Below are 25225 nucleotides of genomic sequence, written 5' to 3' on the forward strand. Positions count from 1 at the left end.
TAGAATTTCACATAAATGGCTTTTTAAATAATTTTCTCTTTTTAAAAAGGAACTCTTTTTTGGCCTGACTTTTTTCACACAGCAGCATTATTTTGAGAGTCATCTACATCGTCACAAGTTATCAATAGTTCATTTTTTCTAATGGCTGAGTAGTTTTATATTGTGTGGTGATACCATAATTTGTCTCTCCATTCACCTGTTGATGAGTATTTGAGTTGCTTCCAGTTTGGGACTATAACAGACTAAGTTGCTTTGAACTTTCATATACAAGCCTTTATATGGAGACATGCTTTTTTTTTTTTTTTTTTTTTTTCCTCAATAGTAGATAACCAGGATTGGAATGGCTGGGGTATATGTTGGTTTTTAAGAAACTGTCAAACCATTTTCCAAAAATGGTTGCCCATTTTACATTCCCGTCAGCAATGTATGCAAGTTCCAGCTCCTCCAAATCCTTGTCCACATCTGATAGGGACAGTCTCTTAAGTTTTCAAAAATCTAGTAGCTTTTCCTCCCTTCTCTCTGGAGGAAGGCAGAGAGAGAAGGGAAAGGAGACAAAATCAGCTCCAGGGCATCAACACTGCCTGGATGGAGAAAGAAACATTTTTCTGAGTCTGTGTGCTGGGAACAAGCCCAGTCTCTAGTAAATGGTTATTTCTTGTGGAGCATTTGGTCAACATGTTAGCTTACTTCCTTCTGGGCCTGGGACCTGGGCATGCAGCAGTTCTACCAGGACCTCAGCTGTGCAAGGCTCCTCTGCAGGCACCACAGGACGGGAAAGTGGGGGAAGAGCCGAGGTCCTCGCCCGTGGGATCCTGACTCTGCCCACAGTCAAAGCGGTAGGAGGAGGAGAGCATTTCTCTGCCCCCTGGGAGAAGACACGTGGGTAGGGGAGAGGAGCGGGAGATTAGAGACCAGGCTGAACTCACTACAAGGTGGAAAGGGCAGCTGTCCTGTTGAGGAATCCAGCCTGCTTAGCCCTAAGAGAAATATGTCCCCTCTACTAACTTGGCCAAGAGGCGTCAATATGTAAGTATAAGGGGTAAGGAGGATCAAATCATGTTGGGAGCCTTCAGGAATTATGAACAAGTAAAGCCTCTGTCAAAAGAATAGATGTGTGGTTAAAGCTAAGGCCATCTATAAAGTCAGATATATACCCTAAAAGCACATGCAGGTCCATTATGATACTGCATTTTGGGAACCAAGCATTTACTTATATCCCTAACATGATAATGAAAAAGAATGCCAGTACCTGTAGCTGTGGGGAAGAACACCCCGAAGACAGTGAAAAAGGACTCTCCAGGGCTGTAATCTGGCAGAGTATTGTTCTGCAGCAGTTCTGGTGAGTATCCAATAAAACCATGTTCTGAAATAATACAGAAGAAAGCAAAATGAGCCGAGTGACAAGACATAAGACAAGTTCCCTAGATTACAGTCCCAGCTTTAAACAGTAAATAGTCCTAGCTTTAAATAGTAACTTTAAATAGGAAAAGGTAGGTATGATGTGGGGGGCAGGGAGAGAACACAGAAGATAATAGAAACATCTTCCTTCCCACATCTAGGGCTTGACTTTTGTATATCTATATCTATGGATGTAGGTAAATAAAATGACATGAAGAAGAGAGTAGGAAGGGGAGCTTTTTTTTTTTTTTTTGCTTATGGACTTCAGTACAGCTGAAATCTTTCGATGAGCATGCACTGATGTGTTTGCTTTTGATTTAAAAAATTACATTAACTCCCTGCTCAAAAACCTTCCCATAGATTCCTACTAGCTACAGAATAAAGTCCAAACTCCTTAAGAGGAGTGTGGAAGCTCCCCACAACCTGGCAATGGCCCACCGTTTCCTATTTGTGCTTTGCCTTTTCCTCTTCCCAGCGGTCACACAGACAACTCTGCCCAAGAAGCCCACTAGTACCCATTCCCGTGTCCCCTGCTTCCAGAGCCTTCCCCACATCTCTGAATATCAATATGGTGCTCTCTCTTCAAGCCCAACCCAAATGCTGCTCTCTTTGGGCTTTATACAAACTCCTTGATCAGAATCCTCCTCCTAAGTGCCCTCCATGACCAGACTCCTTCGGGCTAGAAATCTGCTCTTAAACGCCTCTGTCCCCCAGGCCCAACCACTGTGCCTGCCACACAGCAGGCCAGGTGCAAATATGGGTTAAACTGAAAGAACCTTGCTCTTGGATCTTTTGCTTCTGTGCTTTCAGTCTGATGGTTCAGAGACTACTTTATAGCAGAAACATCTCAGATCTGATTTCTTCAAAGCATTTTAAACATTTTTTACATTGCCTTAAATGCAGTTAAAAGGTTTCACTCCTACAGATACTGCTTTTTTGTGAAAGGGGGTCACCTTGAACAGCATCTGTGGATGTGTTAGTGGGCTGTGGAATTTAAGATACAAGTTCGGTGTCCTTGGGCTCAGGAACACGCAGGATATCCAGTGTCTGTTTTTAGAGAATGAGTTGGTTTGTTCCTGCTCACTCTAGTCCACAACTCAGTCTTGATCTTTTTCCCTCTATCCCCTCTGACATGCAAGACGAGCACTTAGCCATCAGTCTCTCCATAGCTGACCCCCAGTGCTGCGGTGACAACCCCCTGCCAGCCTGTCCTCCACCACCCTCGGGGCTTAACTTCACCCTGAGCTTCCATCCAGTAAAGAGTGCCGGCTCGCTGATGAGGCCGAGATCACGGGCACTTCTCATGGCTTCCAAGCTTCATATCTTCATAGGAAAAATATTTTTCAAAAAAAACACAGTAAAATGAAAGCTCAGTGAAGCACAAGGAACCCTGGGGAGTCCAGTCAGGCCTTAAAATCATTGTCAATTGCTCTCTTTCTCGTGAACCTTAGATCCCAAGGACTGTGCAGCATTTCCGAATGGTTTGGCGTCTTCACAGCTGGTCCTCCCCTCGTTAACAGAAAAGCAATAATAGCTAAGTTAACTTTAGTTTATCCGCTGGCTGACCCTGCTGACTAGACTTTCTGAGGAGAAAACCAGCCCAGCCTGCCTTGGAAGGGAGCTCGGCCAAGCTGGATGACACACAGGTCTGAGCACATTTGCGCACAGGGCTGTGCTGGGCTGGCCAGCCGTGAGGATCATGAACACTTCATCAGGCTCCACTGATCCTGGCTGTCCCCGAAGCCACCCTGCCATGGGCGGGTATTTGATCACCAGGCCTGAGGGGCCTGGCCCCGGTCAGCCTCAAGGGCCAGAGGGATCTCGGGAGCCGTAAATGAGTCACTGGGAAGCCTCTTCTCTTTCTCCATCATCCCACCAATGAGATCCACAGATTGAGGGGATGAGTCACTTGGCTTATTCAAGGCGGCAGGGGCGGGGGCGGGGTCCCTCCTCTGCAGGAAGATCACAAATGCTGCTCTCACACGCTCACAAGCACTCGCTCACACTGACGACTGCTGCTGACCCCAGCCCTCTCCCCCCCAGTCCAGTCCTGAATTGTTCTCAAGGAAATCTTAACTTCAACAAGAACTTTATGAACAGAGATGCTTGTCAATGGGTTATTTATAATTGTGTAAGTGGGGAGTGTCTAAATGTCCAATTGAAAGGTTGAGGTATTTTAAATCCTTATAAAGATTTACCAGTGCCAAAGAAAACTATCCATGTTACATATGATATATATTAAGTAAGAAATTGGATACCATTTATAGGATGAATACAAAAAAAAGTTTTAATATATATGTAAGAAAAGCAAATATACCAAAAATGGTTATTGTCTGTATAATGCAACCATGGGCAATTTTTTTTTTTTATGTTTAAAAACTTTCCATGTTGTCTGTCATGAGCATAATCAACTTATCATCAAAAATTAATGCCTTTTGTAAAAGCAAACAAAACATCCCACAACTGAAAGCCTACTTTCTCCAGATAGCTTTTCTATAAACAAATTCATTTCTTTTTTTTCCTTTCCATTTATATTCTCCCTGTTTTTCAAAATGATACTTGCCCCATTTTTCAAAATGATTTAAGTAGCTTATGAGAAAAACATAAGTAAGATAGGGCAAGTAAAATAAGGGGCAAAAAAGAAACAGAAGGGAAAAAAATGAAATTGAGCAAAAGATAGGGAGGAAACACCTACAGCCTCAGGTCTCTGAGATAAGATCCTGCAGTGATTTTCCTCAAGCTGGAATTCAAGGCTTAGAGAGATCATTTCTGACACAGCCCAGTCCAGCAGGGGAGGACCTTACGGCCACCATTCACACATGCCACATTCTAGTGGATGAGAAGGAGCCCTAGGTTCACATGGTGGACCTGTCTCTGTGTCTCTGCCCTTACCTTCCCAGGGCCCTTATGACGTCCACCCATTTGACAGCCCCCCACATCATGCTCCCCAGTCCTGAGCTAGCCCCACAGAAGACCTGGCCTTCATCCTGACTTCCGGGGCTCCAGTCTCTTGCCCACAACCCTAACCTGTGGTCCAGCTGGACCTTGAGCTTATGTGGAGCAGATGCCCAGGTCAGGCACTGGTCTCAGAAGAATTTGTACTTAAGGCGTGGCCTGAGGTCCGCTGGCCACATCCAGCGTTGCAGGGCTGAGTAGACACCACCTGCCACGGCCTCTCACAGTGGGTCTTGCTGCCTGATTTGCTAATTCTTCTAGTCACAGCCCCATTTGAGACTCTGATGAAAGCACATTTTGCATTCCACTGGGGGGGTTCCCTGAAGCCTCCCCAAGGTTCGGGACCTCTATGCTAGGGGCTGCCTCTGTACCTGAGACTTCGGCAGGCCCCACGGGCGCCTATGATGTTTCAAGTCCCACCATGCCGTGCCTTGGGGTGAACAGAGGGCAACATCTCCTGCTGTCACCTCTGCCAGGCAAGGCATCTGCACACACGGGGGCAGGGCAGGTCCCCCGGGGCACCCCGGGATACTGCCTTCTGAACACAGTGGCAAGTCATCAGTTATCAAGCACCTCCTCTGTGCAGTCACTGGGCACCAAGTCCTTTACAACATCATCTTTGATCCTTACAGCTACCCTGCAAGATCAGAGGTGAGCAAACCCGGCTCATGAAGGTGAAGAGTCTTGTCCAAGGTCACACAGCAGACCTGCCTGTATGACAGCCCTGGCCTCTCCTCCGGGAGGCCGGTCTCCAGGTCCCAAACACCACCCTCCCACACAGAGGGGTGCATACAGCCGGTTTCCTTCAGCTCTGAGAGAAATGCCCCCGAGGTCACGGCATCTCCCCTTCTGCACCTCTGTGGGGCCCATGGGGGTCTCCCTGTGGAATGCCACATGCACTGAGGAGTGTGTGCACAGCTGGGAAGAGGCAGAGCCCAGCCTCCACCCCAGGTCTGTCTGAAGTCAACGTTTTCCATCTACCATAGCAACTCCCTGCAATTTATCCTGAGTTGTTTCCCCAGAGATTTCTGAGGTGAGTGTCTTCACCTCTGTGGGCCCTTCAGAGACTCTGCTGGTAACAAGAGGGGCTCCGGTGCTCTCAGCTGGTGTCTTCCAGCTCTGCGAGGCCCAGAATGCCCAGTGCCTGCAGCTGCAGCGTGTGACTCTATCTGGGGTTGACCTGAACACCTGCTTCTGTATCCACAGTAAAAAAGTCTTTGGCCCCACGTGAGTTATGAGCTTTTAGGAAGAACAAAGATAGAACAGAGTGAGGAAAGAGAAAACATGATGAAAACCAGGCAAGAGCAGGAGGAGGGAAGACACTTGAAGGCTGGCCTTCCCCCTTGGCACTTGGGTATCACAGCTTCCTGTCACCATAGGAAGCCCCCTGCAGGGTCAAGGATCTGCTCCCAAGGACTATCACGGGACCCTGCCTGTCTGGGCCAAAGGAGCCAGCCCGAGTCACGCACTGCTGCAAAGGGCGGCTCCCTCAGGCTGGGCTGCGCCCTCTGGGAAGGTGGCTTCCGGGAAACTGTGTGCTGCCCCGCCCTCACTGGCCCTGGGGTCCGCTGAAATCAGAGGAGGCAGCGGGAAGTCATCCCCTGCCCCCACCGTGGGTGTCAGATGGCCACCTCTGACTAACTTGGAAAGTGAGATTTCTAAAAATGATGCTGGCATGGGGGGCGCTGCCATCCCTCTGATAAGCCCGGGTGGGGCGAGGGGCTTCCCACCTGGTTTTCTTCTTGGCTCAGGTCCCCCACCCCTCGACCAGCAAGACAGCCCTTTCCGGGGAACGACAATGGGAGAGGCCGGTCCAACCAGGAATAGAAAGAGCAGAGGAAGGGCCCAGGGAGAGGAAGGCGGGAGGGGCACACTGCCCGGATCCTAGGACATCACAGGAAGAGCAGCCCTGCAAGGAAAAGGAAAGGAGAGGCCGAGCTTCTGGGAAGGGACACACACACCAAAACAAGGCCTGGGGGCGGGGAGGGTGCGAGAAGGCCACCGGGCCCCAGACGATCCCAGAGGAGCCGGAAGTACAGTAGGGTGAGCAGTAAGGGAAAGGTAAACCGGGCGCCTTGACCAAGGGCCCCGCCTCACCCTGGACACTCGCCCCTCCCAAGAGCCTCCTCCGCAGCAGAGCCCACCTGGAACCCGGGATGGCCTGCCCATTGCCCGGCATTGCCTTGATGGCTCTGGGACTCTGTCTCATGCAGACAGAGACCTGCATTTTGGGGGAGGGACAGAAAGGCTAAAATGGCCTGACAAAGACAGGTCAGTGCCAAAGAGAAAAGAGGCATGTCCAGGCCGCATCCTATCACTGAGGCTCTCACAGACCTCCTGCCATGCAGCCCCTGCTCTTACTCAGATATGGCCCAATCCCAGAAGGTCCAAAGTGGACACAGACGGGCAGTCTGGCCCATCAAGCCCCCAGGGGCCTGGGCTGCTCAGTGGAGTTTTCTGCCTCAGGGCTTTGGTGTCAGGTCTGGGGGCTGCAATGGGGGAGGCAGCCTCAGTCATGAGAGAGCAAAATGTGCCCAAACTGAGCTCAAAGAGGGTAGATCTGGGAGAAGCCAGGGCTATTCTTCTTCTCCCTGGGGTGGAGCATGAGGTCCTGAGGATCTCTGGGAGAAAGGGAAGAACAGTGACAGGACCAAGAAACAGGACACCTGGGCTCATGTTCTGATTCTGCCACAGACTCACTGTGGGACTGTAAGTGAGCCCTTCTTCAAAATGCAAATGATAACTCTATCCACCTGGGATAGGCACCTGGGATGTCCAGGTGGGGATGTCCACCAGGGATGAGAGTCTGCAGCCTAAATGAGCCCCGATGATGTAGATCATGCTCTCAGTAACAGGTAAACTAAATTCTTTTTCAGAGCCCTTCTAATTCTGAAAGCCGCCAGTCAGGAGTTCATTCTCAAGACTCAGGGCACATCATCCAAATGCACCACCCATCTCCAATGGCTGATATAAAATCCCAAACTAGCTTCCAGAGCTGTCAGTGCTACCCTCTACCTCCCTGCTGTTGTTCAGTCACTCAGTCATGTCCAATTCTTTGTGACCCCATGGACTGCAGCATATGCCAGGCTTCCCTGTCCATCACCATATCCCAGAGCTTGCTCAAACTCATGTCCATTGAGTCATTATGCCATCCAACCATCTCATCCTCTGTTGTCCACTTCTCCTCCTGCCTTCAATCTTTCCCAGCATCAGGGTCTTTTCTAATGAGTCAGTTCTTCGCATCAGGTAGCCAAAGTATTGGAGCTTCAGAATCAGTTCTTCAAATGAATATTCAGGACTGATCTCCTTTAGGATTGACTGGTTTGATCTCCTTGCAGTCCAAGGGACTCTGAAGAGTCTTCTCCAACATCACAGTTCAAAAACATCAATTCTTCAGCGCTCAGCCTTCTTTATAGTACAACTCTCACATCCATACATGACCACTGGAAAAACCATAGCTTTGACTAGATGGACCTTTGTTGGCAAAGTAATGTCTCTGCTTTTTAATTTTCTATCTAGATTTGTCATAGCTTTTCTTCCAAGTAGCAAAGGGTAACCTCCCTGTTACCCTTCCCCATCTCTGTGGCTATGGATACCAAGTGTGCTCCAGACTGTGAGACAAGGTCACTACCACATTTTTGCCCACTAATGAAACAAACCAATTATGAATTACAAGTCCTAGGTCTTAGAGTATGACAGTCACGTGTGCCCTCCATTAATGCAGATACTAAAAGCTTCCTGGTCTAATTCATTGGTCTGTTTTTACAAGTGAGGGAATTGGAAAGACATGAGAGTTGAAAGTGGGAAAGGAACCCTGGCTTGGAGTCCCATTTGGAGTCCCCAAAATACTCCCCGTTTGCTGGATTCTCCCATTGATATGGGTCATAACAATTCTAGTCCATGACAGGTGCACCATCAGAAATACTCTGAAACTGAACCAGATCAGGTTGCACTGACTAGAAGGAGCAATAATGATGGGTTAGGAAGAGATCCCCCGAAGCCCCCGCCCACAGCATGGATTTCCTTCTCCACAGGACTTCTGTTCGTGAGCTAGGAGCCTTCCCCAGACCACAACCGCCTCAGCCATGGTGAATTTGGTCCTCCAAAGGGAGGGTGGAGAGAGGATGTGAACAGGGTTTCCAGCTCCCGGGCCCCCACCCAGAGAGAAAATACACAGAGGGAAGGCTGGGCATTCTAGCAGTGGCCAGAAGGGAAGTCTGAAGTGGAGCTGGGCCTGCCCAGAGGGTGTGGGGAGGAGCAGCCTGGAGCCTCTAGGCCCCTGGGGGAAGGCCTCCACCCTTAGGACAACTGACTGGCGGGAACAGCCGGAAAAGCCCCCAGGGCCAGGCAACCCAGGGCATGAAGGGCCTGGGTTGGGGGGATGTCAGGGCAGCCCCCTTGGGAGGCAGTGGCTTAGTTTCCAGTAAGAAGAGAAGCTCCTGCCAACCCCTACAATCTAGACAGCAGTCCTGGAGTTCCTCCTGAGAAAAGGAGCTCTCACTTGTGAAAGGGGGCATTTCTAATACCCGAGAAATTGTTCTATCCTCTGACATCAGCTCTATTTTAAATGCTTAGCAAGACTTTTTTTTTATAATGGCCTTGGGGTCAAGTTGAGATGAGAAGAGATTTTTCACCTGCAAAAGCTTACAGAGCAGAGGATTGTCAGATGCCGTAGGAAATTTAGGGATCCGCAACTCACTTGGACCCAAGAAACAAAGTGCAGTCTTTGGATAACAACCAGGATTGCCACAAATTGCTGAGCAAAGATTTGTGCCAGGCACTGTTCCAAGTGCATTACATATTTTCATTCAATGAGATAGGTGCATTTTTCAGGTAAGGAAGCTGAAGCACCGAGAGGAGACAAGATTAACCCTGGGTTGCCGGGATCAGAGCTCACCCAAGGCTGCAGGGAGACTGAGAAGGGGGCAGGAGCCCAGCTGATCAGGCTGGGGCTAGATGGAAGGGACTGCAAAGCCCCCCACTGCTCTCAGCTCAAAGGAGCACTAGGAAAGGAAAATCTGGCCTTCTTATCTCCTGGGGGAAAGGAATGCACTCTCCAGCCAGGATAAGTGGCTGTTTTGACAGGAAGTCTCCACCCAGGCTGTGGGTTCCTCCCAGCCACCACTTATTCCTTCTGGCTGTCCCTGCCTCTGGCATCCTAATTCCCATCCTACCTAAACCCCACACACTCCCACATACCCCCCAAAATAATCTAACCCCGCTTGGGGTCCCCCACATCAACTGTCTCTGCATAGCCCCTGCCTCTGTGGCGGGTCCAGAGTCCAGACCTGGGAGTCAGTCCTCAGCCCTGCGGTTGCCGGGACACTGTCTCCAGGCAGGCTCTGAGAAGGGGATGGGAGGACAAGGGCCCCCACCGCAGGGCGCAGTCAGCATCCCCGTGGTTATGCAAGCAGGGTCGCCCTCCCGCCTAGCATCATGCTGGAGATACTGGACTCCACATGCCCCAGCTCGGCAGCCACATGCAGCCCTCGCTTACCGCAAGCCCTACCCAAGAAGGAAACACAGGGGACATTCTCTAAGAACCCCACAGCAGAAGATTCAGTATCCCAGCACTATAGCATGTTAACACCACAGGGGTCCTTGTTGCAAGTCCACTGTACAAACAGGAACGCCAAGGCCCAAAAAAGGAGGCACCATGCCACAGTCAGCAGCTGGTCAGGCAAGACCAGAAGAACCCAGTGCGGCCAAGCTCCCTCCAACGTGTGCCCTGCTAGGCACTTATCTCTCTGTTGTCGCTGCCTGCTCCTGCCGGTTCAGGGCAGGAACTATGCTGTTTCATGTCATGATATATCTCATTGCCTAGAACCAAGGGGCAAGCAAAACAATCATAGTTTATTAATAAACAATAGAGGGACTTCCCCAGTTGTCCAGTAGCTAAGACTCCACTCCCAATGCAGAGGTCAGGGAACTAGATCCCAGCTGTTGCAACTAAAGATCCCACATGCCCCAAGGAAGACGAAAGACCCCATGTGCCACAACTAAGTCAAATAAATAAAGATTGTTTAAAATAAAAAATAAACAATGGAAACAACCCAAGTGTCCATCCACAGATGAGTGGAGAAACAGCACGTGGTCTATCCATACAGAGTATTATTCAGCCATCGAAAGGAATGAAGTACCGACACTTGATATAACATGGATGAATCTCAAAAACACGTTAAGTGGAAAGAAAACACACACAAAAAGACAAATACTGTATGATCCATTCATATGAAACATCTGAAATAGGCATATTCACAGAAACAGAAAATAGAACAGAGGTTATCAGGGTCTGGCAGGGGAATGGAGAGTTATTTTTCCGTAGACACAGTTTTTGTTTGGGGGTGATAAAAAATGTTTTAAAACAAGACAGTTGTGATGGTTGTACATCACGGTTAATGGAGTGCCACTGAACTGCACACTTTAAATGGTTAAAATGGCAAATTTTTTGTCATAAAGATTTTGCCACAATTTTAAAAAAGCGCCCCCTGCAGGGACCACCTGCAGCATCCTTATTTCAGCCAGGCCGAGTCTCTGCTTTGCAGATGTGGAATGGAGGATGAAGGAGCTTCTCAGCCAAGGCAGAGCGGAGAGGGAGGAGCAAAGCCACAGGTGCAGACTAGTCCTAGACGCAGACTCCAATTCTCCCACCAAAGCAAGTTGCCTCCTCAGATGGAAGCAGATGAGTGAAAGCCTCAGCTCTCAGCCACTGCAAGGCGAGCACCGCGCCACCCCACCCCCGCCCCGCAGTGAGCCATCTGCCCATGTACAACCCCTCCCTGGAGGAACTGGGCAGAAAGTCCCACGCTCTCAGGAGTTCAGGCAGAAAGCCCAGCTCCTTTTGCTGACATCTGGACCTTACAAGGTTTTATTCAGGCATCACGGGCTGGGTTGTGGGACTTGGAGGAAGAGCTGTCCAGAAGCACAGACTGCTTTCTCAATATCCACCATGCCCAGACCCCACGGAAAACCTCCACAAAGTCAAAGACGCTGCTGTCCCAGTCTTGTTTTTGACACACGTCCCTGCTTTCAATATTCTGCTGGTCACTGGCACCCTGGGCCTGGGAGCAGTGTCTAACACAGGCCCCACTTACTAAGAGCTGGCCTGGAATGAATGTGCCTTTAAGCTGGGCTGTCCTGGGCAAGTGCGAAGAAAAAGGAGGCCAGGGATGCTCCTCTGGGGGACTTGGGTGATGGATCCCTACCTGGTCTTGGGCCAGGGGTGTCAGCATCAGCACCACCCGAGAGCTTGTCAGAAGTGCAACATCTCCCCCTGCCCCCACCTGTGCAACTGGCACCTTCGCCACTACAAGATCCCCCAATCTTGAAGCTTGAGAAGCACTGCCTTGGAAAATAACCCAGGCGCCTCCAGAGACACAGTCATCCAGGATAAACAATGCTAATAATAATAATTATTTATTAAGCACTCACTTCATCCACACTACGACAGTAGGTCTCTTATATATATTATTTTATGCTCTGGCAACCCAGTAAAGTAGGCATTATTACCTGATTTTCAAAAATGAGAGTGGTCAGAACAGTTAACTAACTTGACCAGGTCCATGCAATGACTTACAGCTGTCCTGGAATCTGAACACAGAGGTCTGAGTCCAAAGCTACAGCTCTGACAACTATGTAAGTGTGATGCAATCCTTCAAATGGGGCCGACAGTTACAGCCACTTGTCAGTCCTCTATGGGGCCCAGAAATGCGCTGGCACATGCAGTCCCCAGGGAGGTGTTCTAGGGGCTGCCGTGGTGCTTGGTGCTGGCCGGGCTCTGGGTGCTTGTGTGCTGGGATCGGACTACCTCACGGCAGAGGGCTCACTATTTCTTCAGGATACGTCTCTGAAGATGAATTTGCATGGCCCAGCTCCCAGCAAGCATTAAGTCTGGGACTGGAGAGACAAATTAGATGGTGAGCAGGCTTAGAGCACCTGTGCCACAGGCTCAGAAACCTCTGGCCCTAACCCCATCTGAGCCCTGGAGCTTATGACTTGGGGCTTCATCTCCTGCCAGCCCCAAGGAGGCAGCACTCTGCTGCCAAAGGCCCCCATAACAAACTCCACTCTCCCTTCCAGCCAGCACCCACAGGCTCCTCAGGTCGCAGAACATGGCCCAGCCAGCCAGTCCTCTCTGCACCACCCACAGTCAGCCAGAGACTCTCTGTCTATAGATGGCCGTCATTCCCTACCCAAACATGAGTGCCCTGAGGGCCTATCTCTTGCCTCTGTGTCCCTCTCAGAACCCCTAAAACGCGTCTCAATCCAGTCAGTGCTAGTTGCTCAGTTGTGTCCGACCTTTTGTGACCCCATGTGCTGTAGTCTGCTGGGCTCCCTTATCCATGGGATTCTCCAGGCAAAAACACTGGAGTGAGCAGTCATTCCCTTCTCCAGGGGATCTTCCCAACCCAGGGATCAAAGCTAGGCCTCCCTCATTGCAGGCAGATTCTTTACTGTCTAAGCCACCAGGGAATCCAAGTAGGTGCCCCCAAAATACTTGAGTCTGAAAATGCCATCATTTGCCCCTCCACAGCCACTCTGAGGGCACCTGGCTCACCCTCCACAGCCAGAGGACTCCCTCCTGCAGTGAGGGGAGTACCAGGCCCAGCAGGGAGGAACCAGGGGTGCAGGCAGGATGTGCTAACCCACCCCTCAGGGTGTCACCCTCCACCTCCTTGAAACTCCTGGCTGCTCAAGGCTGAGGCAGGCGGCCCAGCAAGGCGAGGGCCCTCCCAAGCCAGTGACTTCATGCTTCAGGCATCTATCCCAGGGAGCTGTCTGGGGAGCCTGGCGGGCCAAGCCCCCTCCTGCTCACAGAGCCGGAGCCGACACAAGGACAGAGCTGGGCAGCATTAGCTCGGGTTTCCTTCTTCAGCCATGACTGGGTCCCCACGGCCTCCTTAGCCTAGCGGTTCCTTTCTCTGCTCTCCACAGGCAAAGCCAGAAAATGAAAAATAATGCAATGGAGAGGGTGGGAGAGTTTTGGAGCTGGGGGCCTGGAATTCTGGGCAGTCAGTCACTCTCTTCATCAGAGGCAGCCTCAGAACAAGAGGAAGGCCTGAAGGTGCCTGCCCCTGCCCTCCTCCTGCCATGCAGAAGTCAGGATCACAGCCCCAGAAAACCTCCTCCTGAGGGCTGAACCCCAAAGCCAAGAAGGCAGGGCACCTAGAGTTTTATGTTCTCTCTCTACGAGAGAAATGGTAAATGTTCAACTCAGCTGATTTAAGAACAAGAGTCACCAACATAAAGCACTGTTTTTTAAAAAAGTTATTCCACAGGTAGAACAAATGGAGAAATGTGCTTTGCTTTCTACCTGGACTGCAAGGAGATCAAGCCAGTCAATCCTAAAGGAAATAAATCCCGAATATTCATTGAAAAGACTGATGCTGAAGCTGAAACTCCAATACTTTGGCCACCTGATGCAAAGAACTGACTCACTGGGAAAGACCCTGATGCTGGGAAAGACTGAAGGCAGGAGGAGAAGGGGACGACAGAGGATGAGATGGTTGGATGGCATCACCGACTCAAATGGACATGAGTTTGAGCAAGCTCTGGGAGTTAGTGATGGACAGGGAAGCCTGGCGCGCTACAGTCTGTGGGTCACAAAGAGTTGGACACGACTGAGTGACTGAACTGAACTAGGTCAGGCAGTGAGCAGAAGGGAGATGGAGTGGATGGCAAGGAGGGATGACCAGACGGACACAGAGAAAAAAGACAGGAAAAGATTGGGGAGGAAAAACACAGAAAAAGAGGCAAACCTAAAGGAAGAAAGGATGATGTAGGAAGAAGAGAGGAGAGAAACCAGGTATGCTTTTAAGGAATGCTGGAGATCGCAGTTCTGCTGGCTTACAAAAGTTTGGAAATCCTTACCCAGATGTGAGCCTTTGTTTACAATTCTTCACTGTTCTAATCCTTAAAAATCCCTCCATTCAAATCCTTAATCTTTCCCCTTTCAGGGTCAGAGATTTCTTTGAGAATCTGGCAGTAGCCTGAACCTTCTCCTAGAAAAATATACATATTCACATAAAATTTTACCTGCAATTTCAGGGGTTCGTGGATCCTGTTAAAAATTATTTATTCTAGAAGTTCCACTATGATCGAGAGAGACCTAACGACCAAAGCAAAAACACTCCCACTGCCAAATTAAACTAAGATAAGGGAGGATGTGTTGAATCTTATGTGTTCAAGCCACCATATCAGGCTTTTAATTATACCGTTTACTTCACTGATAGAATTTTGGGGCCTAAACACCCTTCTTTTGTTACTACCCCATTGGCCGTACTGAAAACAAGGTTCCTTACTCAAGGAGCTAGCTGTGTGTATGGATGGTTATCATGCAGCAAAAGGTCTGCCTTTGACCCAGGCCACAGTGTCTGTACTTACCTTGAAATTAACCCTTTGCAGATTGATAGGATTATTAAGTTACACATATGCAGTAGTTCCCCAATCTGAATGTGTGTAAGCATTAGCAAGGTACTGATTTAAAATGTAGATTACTAGGCCAAAGTTTGAGAATCTTATTCAGACTTTTAAAATGAGCTTCTTTCTAGGTGATTCTGATGCAGGCAGTCTCCAGACCACACTCTGAGACATGCTGTTCTTGTAGAAGATTGCAAGCTTCCGGCCCAGAAGATGTGCCGATTCCCTGCTCATTGTGGTGGCCCTCCTTGTGCACCAGGGGTGTCACTAGGCATGTATGGAGGGGTGGTCTGTGACTAGGTTTGGACCACTGCATCAGAAAGGCTATCTTTACAGGGTATAAAAGGCAGGTACACCATGTAGGGCATAAAAGGTATAGAGCCAAGCGAAACCCTCCAAGGGCCTTTGTGGCTCAGTGGTTCTCAAATCTGTCAGCACAGAAAGAATCAGCTGGAGTGCTTTTATGATTCAGTTTCCCAGGCCTCAGGCCAGTAAGGAATATATATGACACTATTGATACTAAGGGTTTCCCAGTGGTTCTGACACATGGAGCTTGTTCGTTGATGGTACCCAAAGGCCAGAGGGTATTTCAATCAGGATATCAGACCACTACTGTAAAAATGCTTTGAAAAAATAAGATGCTCTTTAAATTCTCCAGCAAAAACCAGTGGACATTAGTAGGATTTCTGCTGGCTTTTCTCTTCCTTCTCCTCCTTGCTCACTGTAGACACTAACTAGAGAAGGTGGGCTGCACTGGAACGGCCTGAATGATTCCAGATGGTGAGCATTTGGACCTCTTGGCCTGACTGATCCTCCCTTTACCCTGGAGTCTTGTACAAATATTATCATTTTCTGGCTGTGCAGTGACATGGAAACAGTTGGGAGCCACTAGGTGAGGTGTAAAAGAAACTTGTGGAAAAGGAGGGACTGTTTGGCCCAGAAGTGGTTGTTTTTCTGAATCTCTACGAGGTGGAATCCACACAAACAGGAAGCAACAACATGCCCAAGCTTGCCCACACAGGGCCTGGCATCTAACTGGTGGGGGCAAGATAGTGAGAGAAGTGCTGAAAAGGCAGCCCGTCTCAGACTGCTTGGCAGAGAGGCGGTAACAGGGACATCTGGGCACAGACCACAGCTCCACCAATACAGAGAGGATAATAAGATAATAATCCATAATAATAAGACTGCCTTACCCTCAATTTAGTGAGTTTTTTTTCCTTTTATATTTGATTTCTTAAACTTTGGCTGCCTTACATTCAACATGTAGACTTAATATAACGGGTTTTTCCACCTGAAAATCTGCTGTACTGTAAAACTACTGGTATCTTAGAATTGAGGAAATAGGGCTTATCACCTAATTTAATCTCAAAATGACCCATGAGTCAGGCACTGTTTCTGTTCTAGATGAGGCAGCTGGAACACAGACTGGTGACTTGCCCAGGGTCACAGAGTGAGGAAGCGACGGAGCCAGGCCTCCCTCAGACCCCAGCGCTCGCCTGGCACACCGTGTGCGCTGCATGAGTACACGTGCGTGAGCACACCTGTGCCAGCACGCCTGACCACACACTAGGAGCTGGGGCCATGGGGTAACTCCTGAGGGGAAAGTGCTCCGAAAAGTGACTTCCACCTGGGTCACTGCAGTGCGAGAAAGCAAAAAGCGATGGTCATTTCACCTCAAACACAAACCTGAGAAAAAATAAAAATACGTGTAGAATTTGTTTGGTTGCTATTATTTGTCTATTTTAGGCCGTAACGCTACCTCTTCTCTGATTGCAGGAACTTAAGGATGTGCTGTAACTACTATAGAATGATTACATTTTGGAGGTTTAGCTTAAAATGGTGAGCGTTTGGACAGTAATTACAGATTCACTGTTTGAATTTATCTTATTTGTTTTTGAATGTTTCTACTGATTTCTTGTAATTGGGATATAGTGTTGAGTACCTTAAGAAATCTCACATTTGGTTTCTGCCAGTTTAAGAGGAGCAGGAAGTAGTTTAACAGAAGAAATTATTGTCGAAATAATAAAACCAAAAATTTATTCGTTACAGTATTCAATAAGTGTTCATCTTCTGGAAAGCAGCTAAGGACAGAAAGAAAACCCCATCTTCCACCCCACACCCAACACACACACACATAAACGCAAAGAAAAGAAGTCACTCTTGACATGTATTATTATTTATAATTCTTAAAAACGCCCATTCCATGTTACAGATGAGAAACTCAAAGAGTATCAGTGAGTTGCCTACAGTTACAGAGCTAGTAAGCAGCCTGTGTTCCGATGGCACTAATATTAAGCACATACAATCGTCATCAGCCATGATCTTTCCTAGTCATCGCCATGTTGAATGAGGACAGAGACCATGTCCATTTTATTCTCCACTATATCCTGGAGCCCAGAATGGGCTTTGGTAACTGTGGTTGGGTTGGTGGATAGAAGGGAGGCAGGAAGAGGTATGCGCACCGTGGGCCGGCCCCTCGAGCAGGTGCTCTCCTCACCCCCCCCCCTTCCCCTCTATGGTGACTGTGCTCCCACAGCTCCTATCGCACTTCTGACCATGTTTTCTAGGACTGTATCCCTCTGCCTGCTGGCGCCTGCTCACTCTGATTCTTTTCCCAGTCAGTCACTCAGCAGAGTGTAATTGAGAGCCAGCAGAGTGCCAGGTACTTTCTAAGATGCTGCGGGAAAAGCAGTAAGATTCAGTGCCCATCCTGGAAGCTCCCACAGCTTAAGGCAATGATCTCTGTATTTCCTATCAGCTCTGGATACCCTCAGAACCCAAGGAAGACAGGGTTTCCTGAAGCTGCCTATAAACTCTCTTACTTTCTACCAACACTTCTGCTATTTCTGCTTTTTGTCTGCTTATTGTCAGAGATGTCAAAGGACGGTCTACAGTGAGATTCTCCTCTCTACCTTTCAGCATATTCTCACACTTTTCTCATCAGGGCGCATTTCGCACATTGGGAGCCTTAAGAGACAGGAGTTAGGCTGGTGATGCCACACCAAGTTCTGCCCTGAGCTGTGAGACAGATGTGCCTGGAAGCACCAGCCTCAGGAGCTAGAAGAAGCCTCCTACAGGTGAGGAAACACAGGTAAAAAGCCCTCCTGCCCCCACTCCTGGTGGAGTCGGCTGCTCTCGGCCAGCATCCTTTCAGGGCACCTACTCTGCACACCAACAGATGAAGAGTTAGGTCAGAAGGGAACCATAGCCCACCGACTTCCAACAAATGATGACTCTAAAACCAAGCCTTATTACGAGGCAACTGAGACCCACAGATGGTAGGGCCCTGGCCCAGAGTCCCAGAGACAGCCATTGAGAGGCCCTGGCTTCATCTCTCTCAATGCAAAACACTGTAACCACAGTAGTTCTTTCACTTTCCTATTTAGCACCTTCTCAAAATGCATGTTACATATCACACCCTAAGCGTACTGCTCGTTCCTTTATTCAGTAATTAGCGTGCCTAGGAGCTGTGTGAGCTTGATGGATGCAAAGGTCATAGAACCTGAGGTCAGCTGCCAGGGTGCCAATCCTGGCTCCACGGCTTACTAGCTGCTTGACCTTGGACATGATAACTTCTCTGAACCTCAGTTTTCTCATCTTTATGGTAGGGACAATAAGATGGAGAATAATGAAGAAATAACTCCAGAAAAAATGAAGAGGTGGAACCAAAGCAAAAATACCCAGTTGTGGATGTGACTGGTGATGGAAGTAAAGTCCGATGCTGTAGAGAACAATATTGCATAGGAACCTGAAATGTTAGGTCCTAGAATCAAGGTGAACTGGAAGGGGTCAAACAGGAGATGGCCAGAGTGAACATCGACAATTTAGGAATCAGTGAACTAAAATGGAGCAGAATGGGTCAATTTAATTGAGATGACCATTATACCTACTACTGTGAGCAAGAATCCCTTGGAAGAAATGGAGTAGCCATCATAGTCAACAAAAGAGTCTGAAATGCAGTACTTCGATACAATCTCAAAAATGACAGAATGAGCTCTGTTCATTTCCAAGGCAAACCATTCAATATCACAGTAATCCAAGTCTATGCCCCAACCAGTAATGCTGAAGAAGTGAGGTTGAACGGATCTATGATGACCTACAAGACCTTCTAGAAATAACACCCCAAAAAGATGTCCTTTTCATCATAGGGGACTGGAATGCAAAAGTAGGAAGTCAAGAGATACCTAGAGTAACAGTCAAGTTTGGCCTTGGAGTACAGAATGAAGCAGGGAAAAAGCTAAAAAATCTTCACCAAGAGAACTCTCTGGTCATAGCAAACACCATCTTCCAACAACACAAGAGACAACTCTACATGGACATCACCAGATGGTCAATACCAAAATCAGATTGATTATATTCTTTGCAGCCAAAGATGAGAAGTTCTGTACAGTCAGTAAAAACAAGACTGAGAGCTGACTGTGGCTCAGATCATGAACTCCTTATTGCAAAATTCAGACTTAAATTGAAGAAAGTAGGGAAAACCACTAGGCCATTCAGGTATGACCTAAATCAAATCCTTTATGATTATACACTGGAAGTGACAAATAGATTCAAGGGACTGGATCTGATAGACAGAGTGCCTGAAGAACTATTGATGCAGGTTCCTAACATTGTACAGGAGGCAGTGATCAAAACCACCCCCAAAGAAAAAGAAAGGCAAATAGTTGTCTGAGGAAGCCTTACAAATAGCTTAGAAAAGAAATGAAAGGCAAAGGCGAAAAGGAAAGATATACCCATTTGAATGCAGAGTTCCAAAGAATAGCAAGGAGAGATAAGAAAGCCTTCCTCAGTGATCAATGATAAGAAATAGAGAAAAACAACAGAATGGGAAAGACTAGAAATCTCTTCAAGAAAATTAGAGATACCAAGGGAACATTTCATGCAAAGATAGGCATGATAAAGGACAGAAATGGTATGGACCTAACAAAAGAAGAAGATATTAAGAAGAGGTGGCAAGAATACACAGAAGAACTCTACAAAAAAAGTCTTAATGACCCAGATAACCACAATGGTGTGATCACTCACCCAAAGCCAGGTATCCTGGAATGCGAAGTCAAGTGGGCCTTAGGAAGTACCAGTACAAACAAATCTAGTGGAGGTGATGAAATTCCAGCTGAGCTTTTTCAAATCCTAAAAGATGATGCTGTGAAAGTGCTGCCCTCAATATGCCGGCAAATTTGGTACACTTCTCATTCCAATCCCAAAGAAAGGGAATGCCAAAGAATGTTCAAACTACCACACAATTGCACTCATCTCACATGCTAGCAAAGTAGTGCTCAAAATTCTCCAAGCTAGGCTTCAACACTACATGAACCAAGAACTTACAGATGTTCAAGCTGGATTCAGAAAAGGCAAAGGAACAGAGATCAAATTGCCAACATTTGTTGGATCATAGAAAAAACCAAGAGAATTCAGTAAAACATCTACTTCTGCTTCATTGACTATGCTAAAGCCTTTGACTATGTGGATCACAACAAACTATGGAAAATTCTTCAACAGATGGGAATACCAGACCACCTTACCTGCCTCCTGAGCAATCTGTATGTAGGTCAAGAAGCAACAGTTAGAACCAGACATGGACTGGTTCCAAATTGCAAAAGGAGTACATCAAGGCTGTATATTGTCACCCTGCTTATTTAACTTCTATGCAGAGTACATCATGCGAATTACCTTGACTGGAGGAAGCACAAGTTGGAATCAAGACTGCCGAGGAGAAATATCAATAACCTCAGATATGCAGATGACAGCACTCTTACGGCAGAAAGTGAAGAGGAACTAAAGAGTCCCTTGATGAAAATGAAAACGGGGAGTGAAAAAGTTGGCTTAAAACTCAACATTCAAAAAACGAAGATCATGGCATCCAGTCCCATCACTTCATGGCAAATAGATGGGAAAACGCTGGAAACAGTGACAGGCTTGATTTTGGGGGGCTCCAAAACACTGCAGATGGCGACTCAAGGCATGACAATAAAGATGCTTGCTCCTTGGAAGAAAAACTATGACAAACCTAGACAGAAAATTAAAAAGTAGAGACATCACTTTGCCGACAAAGGTCCATCTAGTCAAAGCTATGTTTTCTCCAGTAGTCCTGTACAGATGTGAGTGTTGGACCATAAAGAACGCTGAGCACCAAAGAATTGATGTTTTTGAACTGTGGTGTTGGAGAAGACTCTTGAGAGTTCCTTGGACTGCAAGGAGATCCAACTAGTCAATCCTAAAGGAAATCCGTCCTGAATATTCATTGGAAGGACTGATTCTGAAGCTAAGCTCCAATACTTTGGCCACCTAATATGTTGAACTGACTCATCAGAAATAAAAAGACCCTGATGCTGGGGAAGACTGAAGGCAGGAGAAGAAGGGGATGACAGAATGAGATGGTTGGATGGCATCATTGACTCAAAGGACATCAGTTTGAGGAAGCTCCAGGAGCTGGGGATGGACAGAGAAGCCTGGCTTGCCGAAGTCCATGGGGTTGCAAACAGTCTGACACAGCTGAGCAACTGAACTGAACTGAACTGATGTAAAATGCTCAGTACAGTGCCTGGCACATAGAGGGCGCTCAATAAACATTAGCCATTGTTGCCTTCCTGGGCCACTATTCTGTCCTCATCTTCAATTCAAGGAATCTGCAGCAATGTGAACTAACCCACAATTCCTTTCTCTTCTTAATAAACTATTTCATGTAATTTTTTTCTCTACTTACAAGCAGAGATAGACTTAGTGTTTCAAAAAGTATTAACTGTATCTGGGCCCTTTGATAAACAATTTCTGAACAAAGGCATGGCAAAATTCCTAGTGCACTACCTTATATGGACATAAAAATCTGATGAACTATTAGAAATAAGTGTGAAAGTATTAAGACCTGGATAACAGTTTATGAACGCTTCTCTTAATCATTCAGCTTCCTCTTGCAAGAAAAATTCCAACCCTTCATAACCCAATATTTTCAATTTTTCAGGAAAGGGACACAAATTCTTAGACAAATGGGAAATTTTCCCCTTCACATCTCTAGACCAACTGTTCAGGGTGAAAGGGACTGTTGTTTGGGCCACAGACTTGTGAGGCAGACGGCTATTTTCACATGCAAATGATGGCCACATAGAGTGATAATCCAGGCCTGGGGCAGGCAGAGACCTCAGCCTGGGCTGTCTAGTCATGCTTTCACGGTGCATGTGGCTGAGCTAATTAGGGAGCCTGCTGTCCAATGAGAGAGGGTATGTGCGAGAAAGACTAAAAGTACAAAGTGTGCTAGAAACCATGCAAATGAGTTTAGCCTGGAGCAAACAGGCTTTAGTCACAGGATCATGGCTGGGGGTGGCCAAGGCTTATGAGAAGAAGTGAAATGTTTGGGCTGGTATGCCAGGCCCTGTGCTGGGCACTTTGTATAGCATATTTCAGGTGGGCAGTCCAGCAGTGCACGTGGCCCTGTGTGGGTTTATGTGTATGTCCATTCCCTCAGCTGGCGGTGGTGGGGGTCAGACAAATATTTATAGCAGGATCTTTGTTTATTATTTTGGATCATAAAATAACAAGAGAAAAATCAATCAAGGCTCTCACTGGTTAAAATAAATTTTGTTTGCTTGCATTTAAGGAGTGTGTGGGTGTCCCTCAGGCTGGTGATGGTGTAAGGACAGGGTAGGAGGTGGGGTGGGGAGAGAGGAGATGGAAAAATAAAGAGGTATTTAGGAACAAGTCAAGGGGATGAGATCATAAAATAGTTTCCTAAATTGCATCTGGTCCTCATCTCTACCCCACCTCCACTGCCCATTCAGGCTAGGTTTTCTCCTGTCTGGATGACTGCAGCTCCACTGACTAGCTCCCTCTGCCTTCAGTCCCTCTCTGTCTACACCCACATCAACCCCAGGCAGGATTCCCCAAAAGCGAATCTGATTTGAAACTCCCCTACTTAAAAGAAAAACCTATTGACCTTGCTCAGCTTTTATATTTTCTGCATCTTTAAAATTTATGTGGAGTTTTAAGTTATCCCTGGTTATTCTGTTTCTTTTTGTTTGTTTGCTTTCCTAAATAAAAAGGCTAAGAACATTCTCAAGATGTGTCATGAAGCCTATGTTTATATTATATTCCATCTGGGACTTCTGAATGTTGCTACATTAATTTTAACTTTAAAAATACTATACACTGTGTGAGTTCAATTATGTTTTAAAATGATTTTTTAAAAATCTATAAAGAAATAGCCTTTATACTTCATATTTTAAAATGAAATGTGTTATTCTCAATAAGAGAATTATAATTTAGAGTACACCAGCTATTATGGACTGAATGTTTATATCCTTACCCCACCCCTAACCCCTAGTGTGGCTACATTTGGAGATGGGTTTTCCAAGAAGTAATTAAGGTTACACACACACACAGAAGTCGCTCAGTCGTGTCTGACTCTTTGCAACCCCATGGATTGTAGCCCACCAGGCTCCTCGGTCCATGGGATTTTCCAGGCATGAATACTGGAGTGGGCTGCTGTTTCCTTCTCCAGGGGATCCTCCTGACTCAGGAATCAAATCCAGGTCTCCTGCATTATAGGCAGACGCTTTACCATCTGAGCCAGGTTAAGGGAGGTCTTAAAATGGGATTGGTGTCCTTATCAGAAAAGACACCAGGGAGGTAGTGTGCAACCCACACATGTGCAAGCACGTGTACACTGTGTGCGTGCGCACACACACACACACACACACACACACACCACCTGAGGAAAGGCCACATGAGGACACGAAGAGAAGGTGACCATCTGCAAGCCAGGCAGAGTCCCTCATCAGGAGCCGAATCAGCTGGAACTTTTATCCTGGACTCTCAGCCTTTAGAAATGTCAGAATACTAATTACTGTTGTTTAAGGAACAGTTTTCAAATTGGCAAGCTCCTCCTGCCTCAAGGGATAAACCCAGCCTCTCTGAACTGGACAATCCAGGAAACCCTTGATGCCTTCCTGCTGACATCTTTCAAGGATACGTACCATGAGAACTGATTTCTGTCCCAAGATCTCCCTATACCCTATGCTTCTAGTTTCCTGGACACAATCTCCAAGCCAGAATCGGGAGCCTCAGCCATAAGCGACCACACGGAGGCTGGATATGAGTCAGCCAAGAGATTTCCCATAAGACCTGCCCCACTGGGCTTCTCTTGGAGAGGATGGAAGGGGAGATCCTCAGAAGCAGCGTGCGGGACAGTCAATGCGGCCGTGATCCCAACAGAGACAAGCTAACATTCATTAGTCACCAAGGCCTGCCGCACAAGCTGATCTTGGAAGCACTGAGATGCACAGAGGCTACATCCCCACTGCTGAGAGTCTCCTGAGTTTTCCTCTGCCTCCTCACATTCAACCACCAACACCCCAGGACATCACTCTTCCTTGAACCTGAAAGAGTCTTATTTCCTTCTGGCCCTCTCTCCCCAATGCTACCCCAGTGCCCTAAGCAACACACCTGAACCTTCTAAAATTTCCTGAACTTTATAAAATTTTCCAGGCACATTTCATCTCTGTGTCTTCACTTCTGCTGTTCCCTTTCCTTGGGAATCACTCTCCCCAGCTTACTGCCAGGTGAACCCCTGAATGACCTTCAAGGTCTACTCAAATGTCACCTTCTCCTTGAAGACCTGTACAACATCTGGAGGTCTTTCCACTATTCTCTACCAGTTACATGTATATTTTCTTTTATAACATTTAACCAACATATGGTGATTATTTGGCTAGGGGAGAGACTGTACAGTATTCTTACATGTATCTTAAACTTCTAGCATTGGGTCTATACACAGTGACACTCAGGAAAAGTTTTTTGGTTAATTGATTAGAGTGGGAGAGAGAGGGAAATAAAAGTGGAGAGGGGACAATGAGAGACAAAGAGACAAAGGGGTGATGAAGGACAAAGTGGCAGTGAAGGACTCACAGAAAGATCAACAAAAGTTTAACATGCACAGTGACAGATGGCCAATAGACACATAAAATGATGCTCATCATTGACAATTATTAGAGAAATGCAAATAAAAACTACAATGAGGCACCACCTCATACCAGTCAGACAGCCCATCATCAAAAAGTCTACAGATAACAAGTGCTGGAGGGGGTGTGGAGAAAAGGGAACCCTCCTACACTGCTGGTGGCTATGTAAGTAGGTAGAGTCACTGCGGAGGTTCCTCAAAAACCTAAAAATAGAACTATCATATGATCCAGCAATCCCTCTCCTGGATATACATCCAGACAAAACTTTAATTTGAGAACATACACATATCCCAATAGCCAAGACATGGAACAACCCAAACGCCCATCCACAGAGGACCGGATAAAGAAGGTGTGGCGCATACCTAGATAGAATATTACTCAGCCGCAAAAATAAGTGAAGTAGTGCCGTTTGCAGCAACGTGGACGGACCTAGAGGCCATCGTACTGAGCAAAGTCCAGCAGACAGAGAGAGACAAGTACCATATGATGTTACAAGTGTTGCA

At 47.2% G+C, this 25225-nt stretch overlaps 1 protein-coding gene across 7 annotated transcripts in view; it reads right to left on the reverse strand.

The window, feature by feature from the left end:
• The window catches only part of SLC12A8 (solute carrier family 12 member 8), a 151174-nt gene that overhangs the window by 59339 nt on the left and 66610 nt on the right, over nucleotides 1-25225 (reverse strand). For all 7 annotated transcript variants that reach the window (XM_042232562.2, XM_042232567.2, XM_027956607.2 and 4 more), the window contains one exon: nucleotides 1250-1363. In XM_042232562.2, coding sequence (XP_042088496.1) covers nucleotides 1250-1363 — 114 coding nt within the window. The remainder of the gene's footprint in view (nucleotides 1-1249; nucleotides 1364-25225) is intronic.

The sequence above is a fragment of the Ovis aries genome, chromosome 1, assembly GCF_016772045.2.
Source record: "Ovis aries strain OAR_USU_Benz2616 breed Rambouillet chromosome 1, ARS-UI_Ramb_v3.0, whole genome shotgun sequence".
Taxonomy (NCBI): domain Eukaryota; kingdom Metazoa; phylum Chordata; class Mammalia; order Artiodactyla; family Bovidae; genus Ovis; species Ovis aries.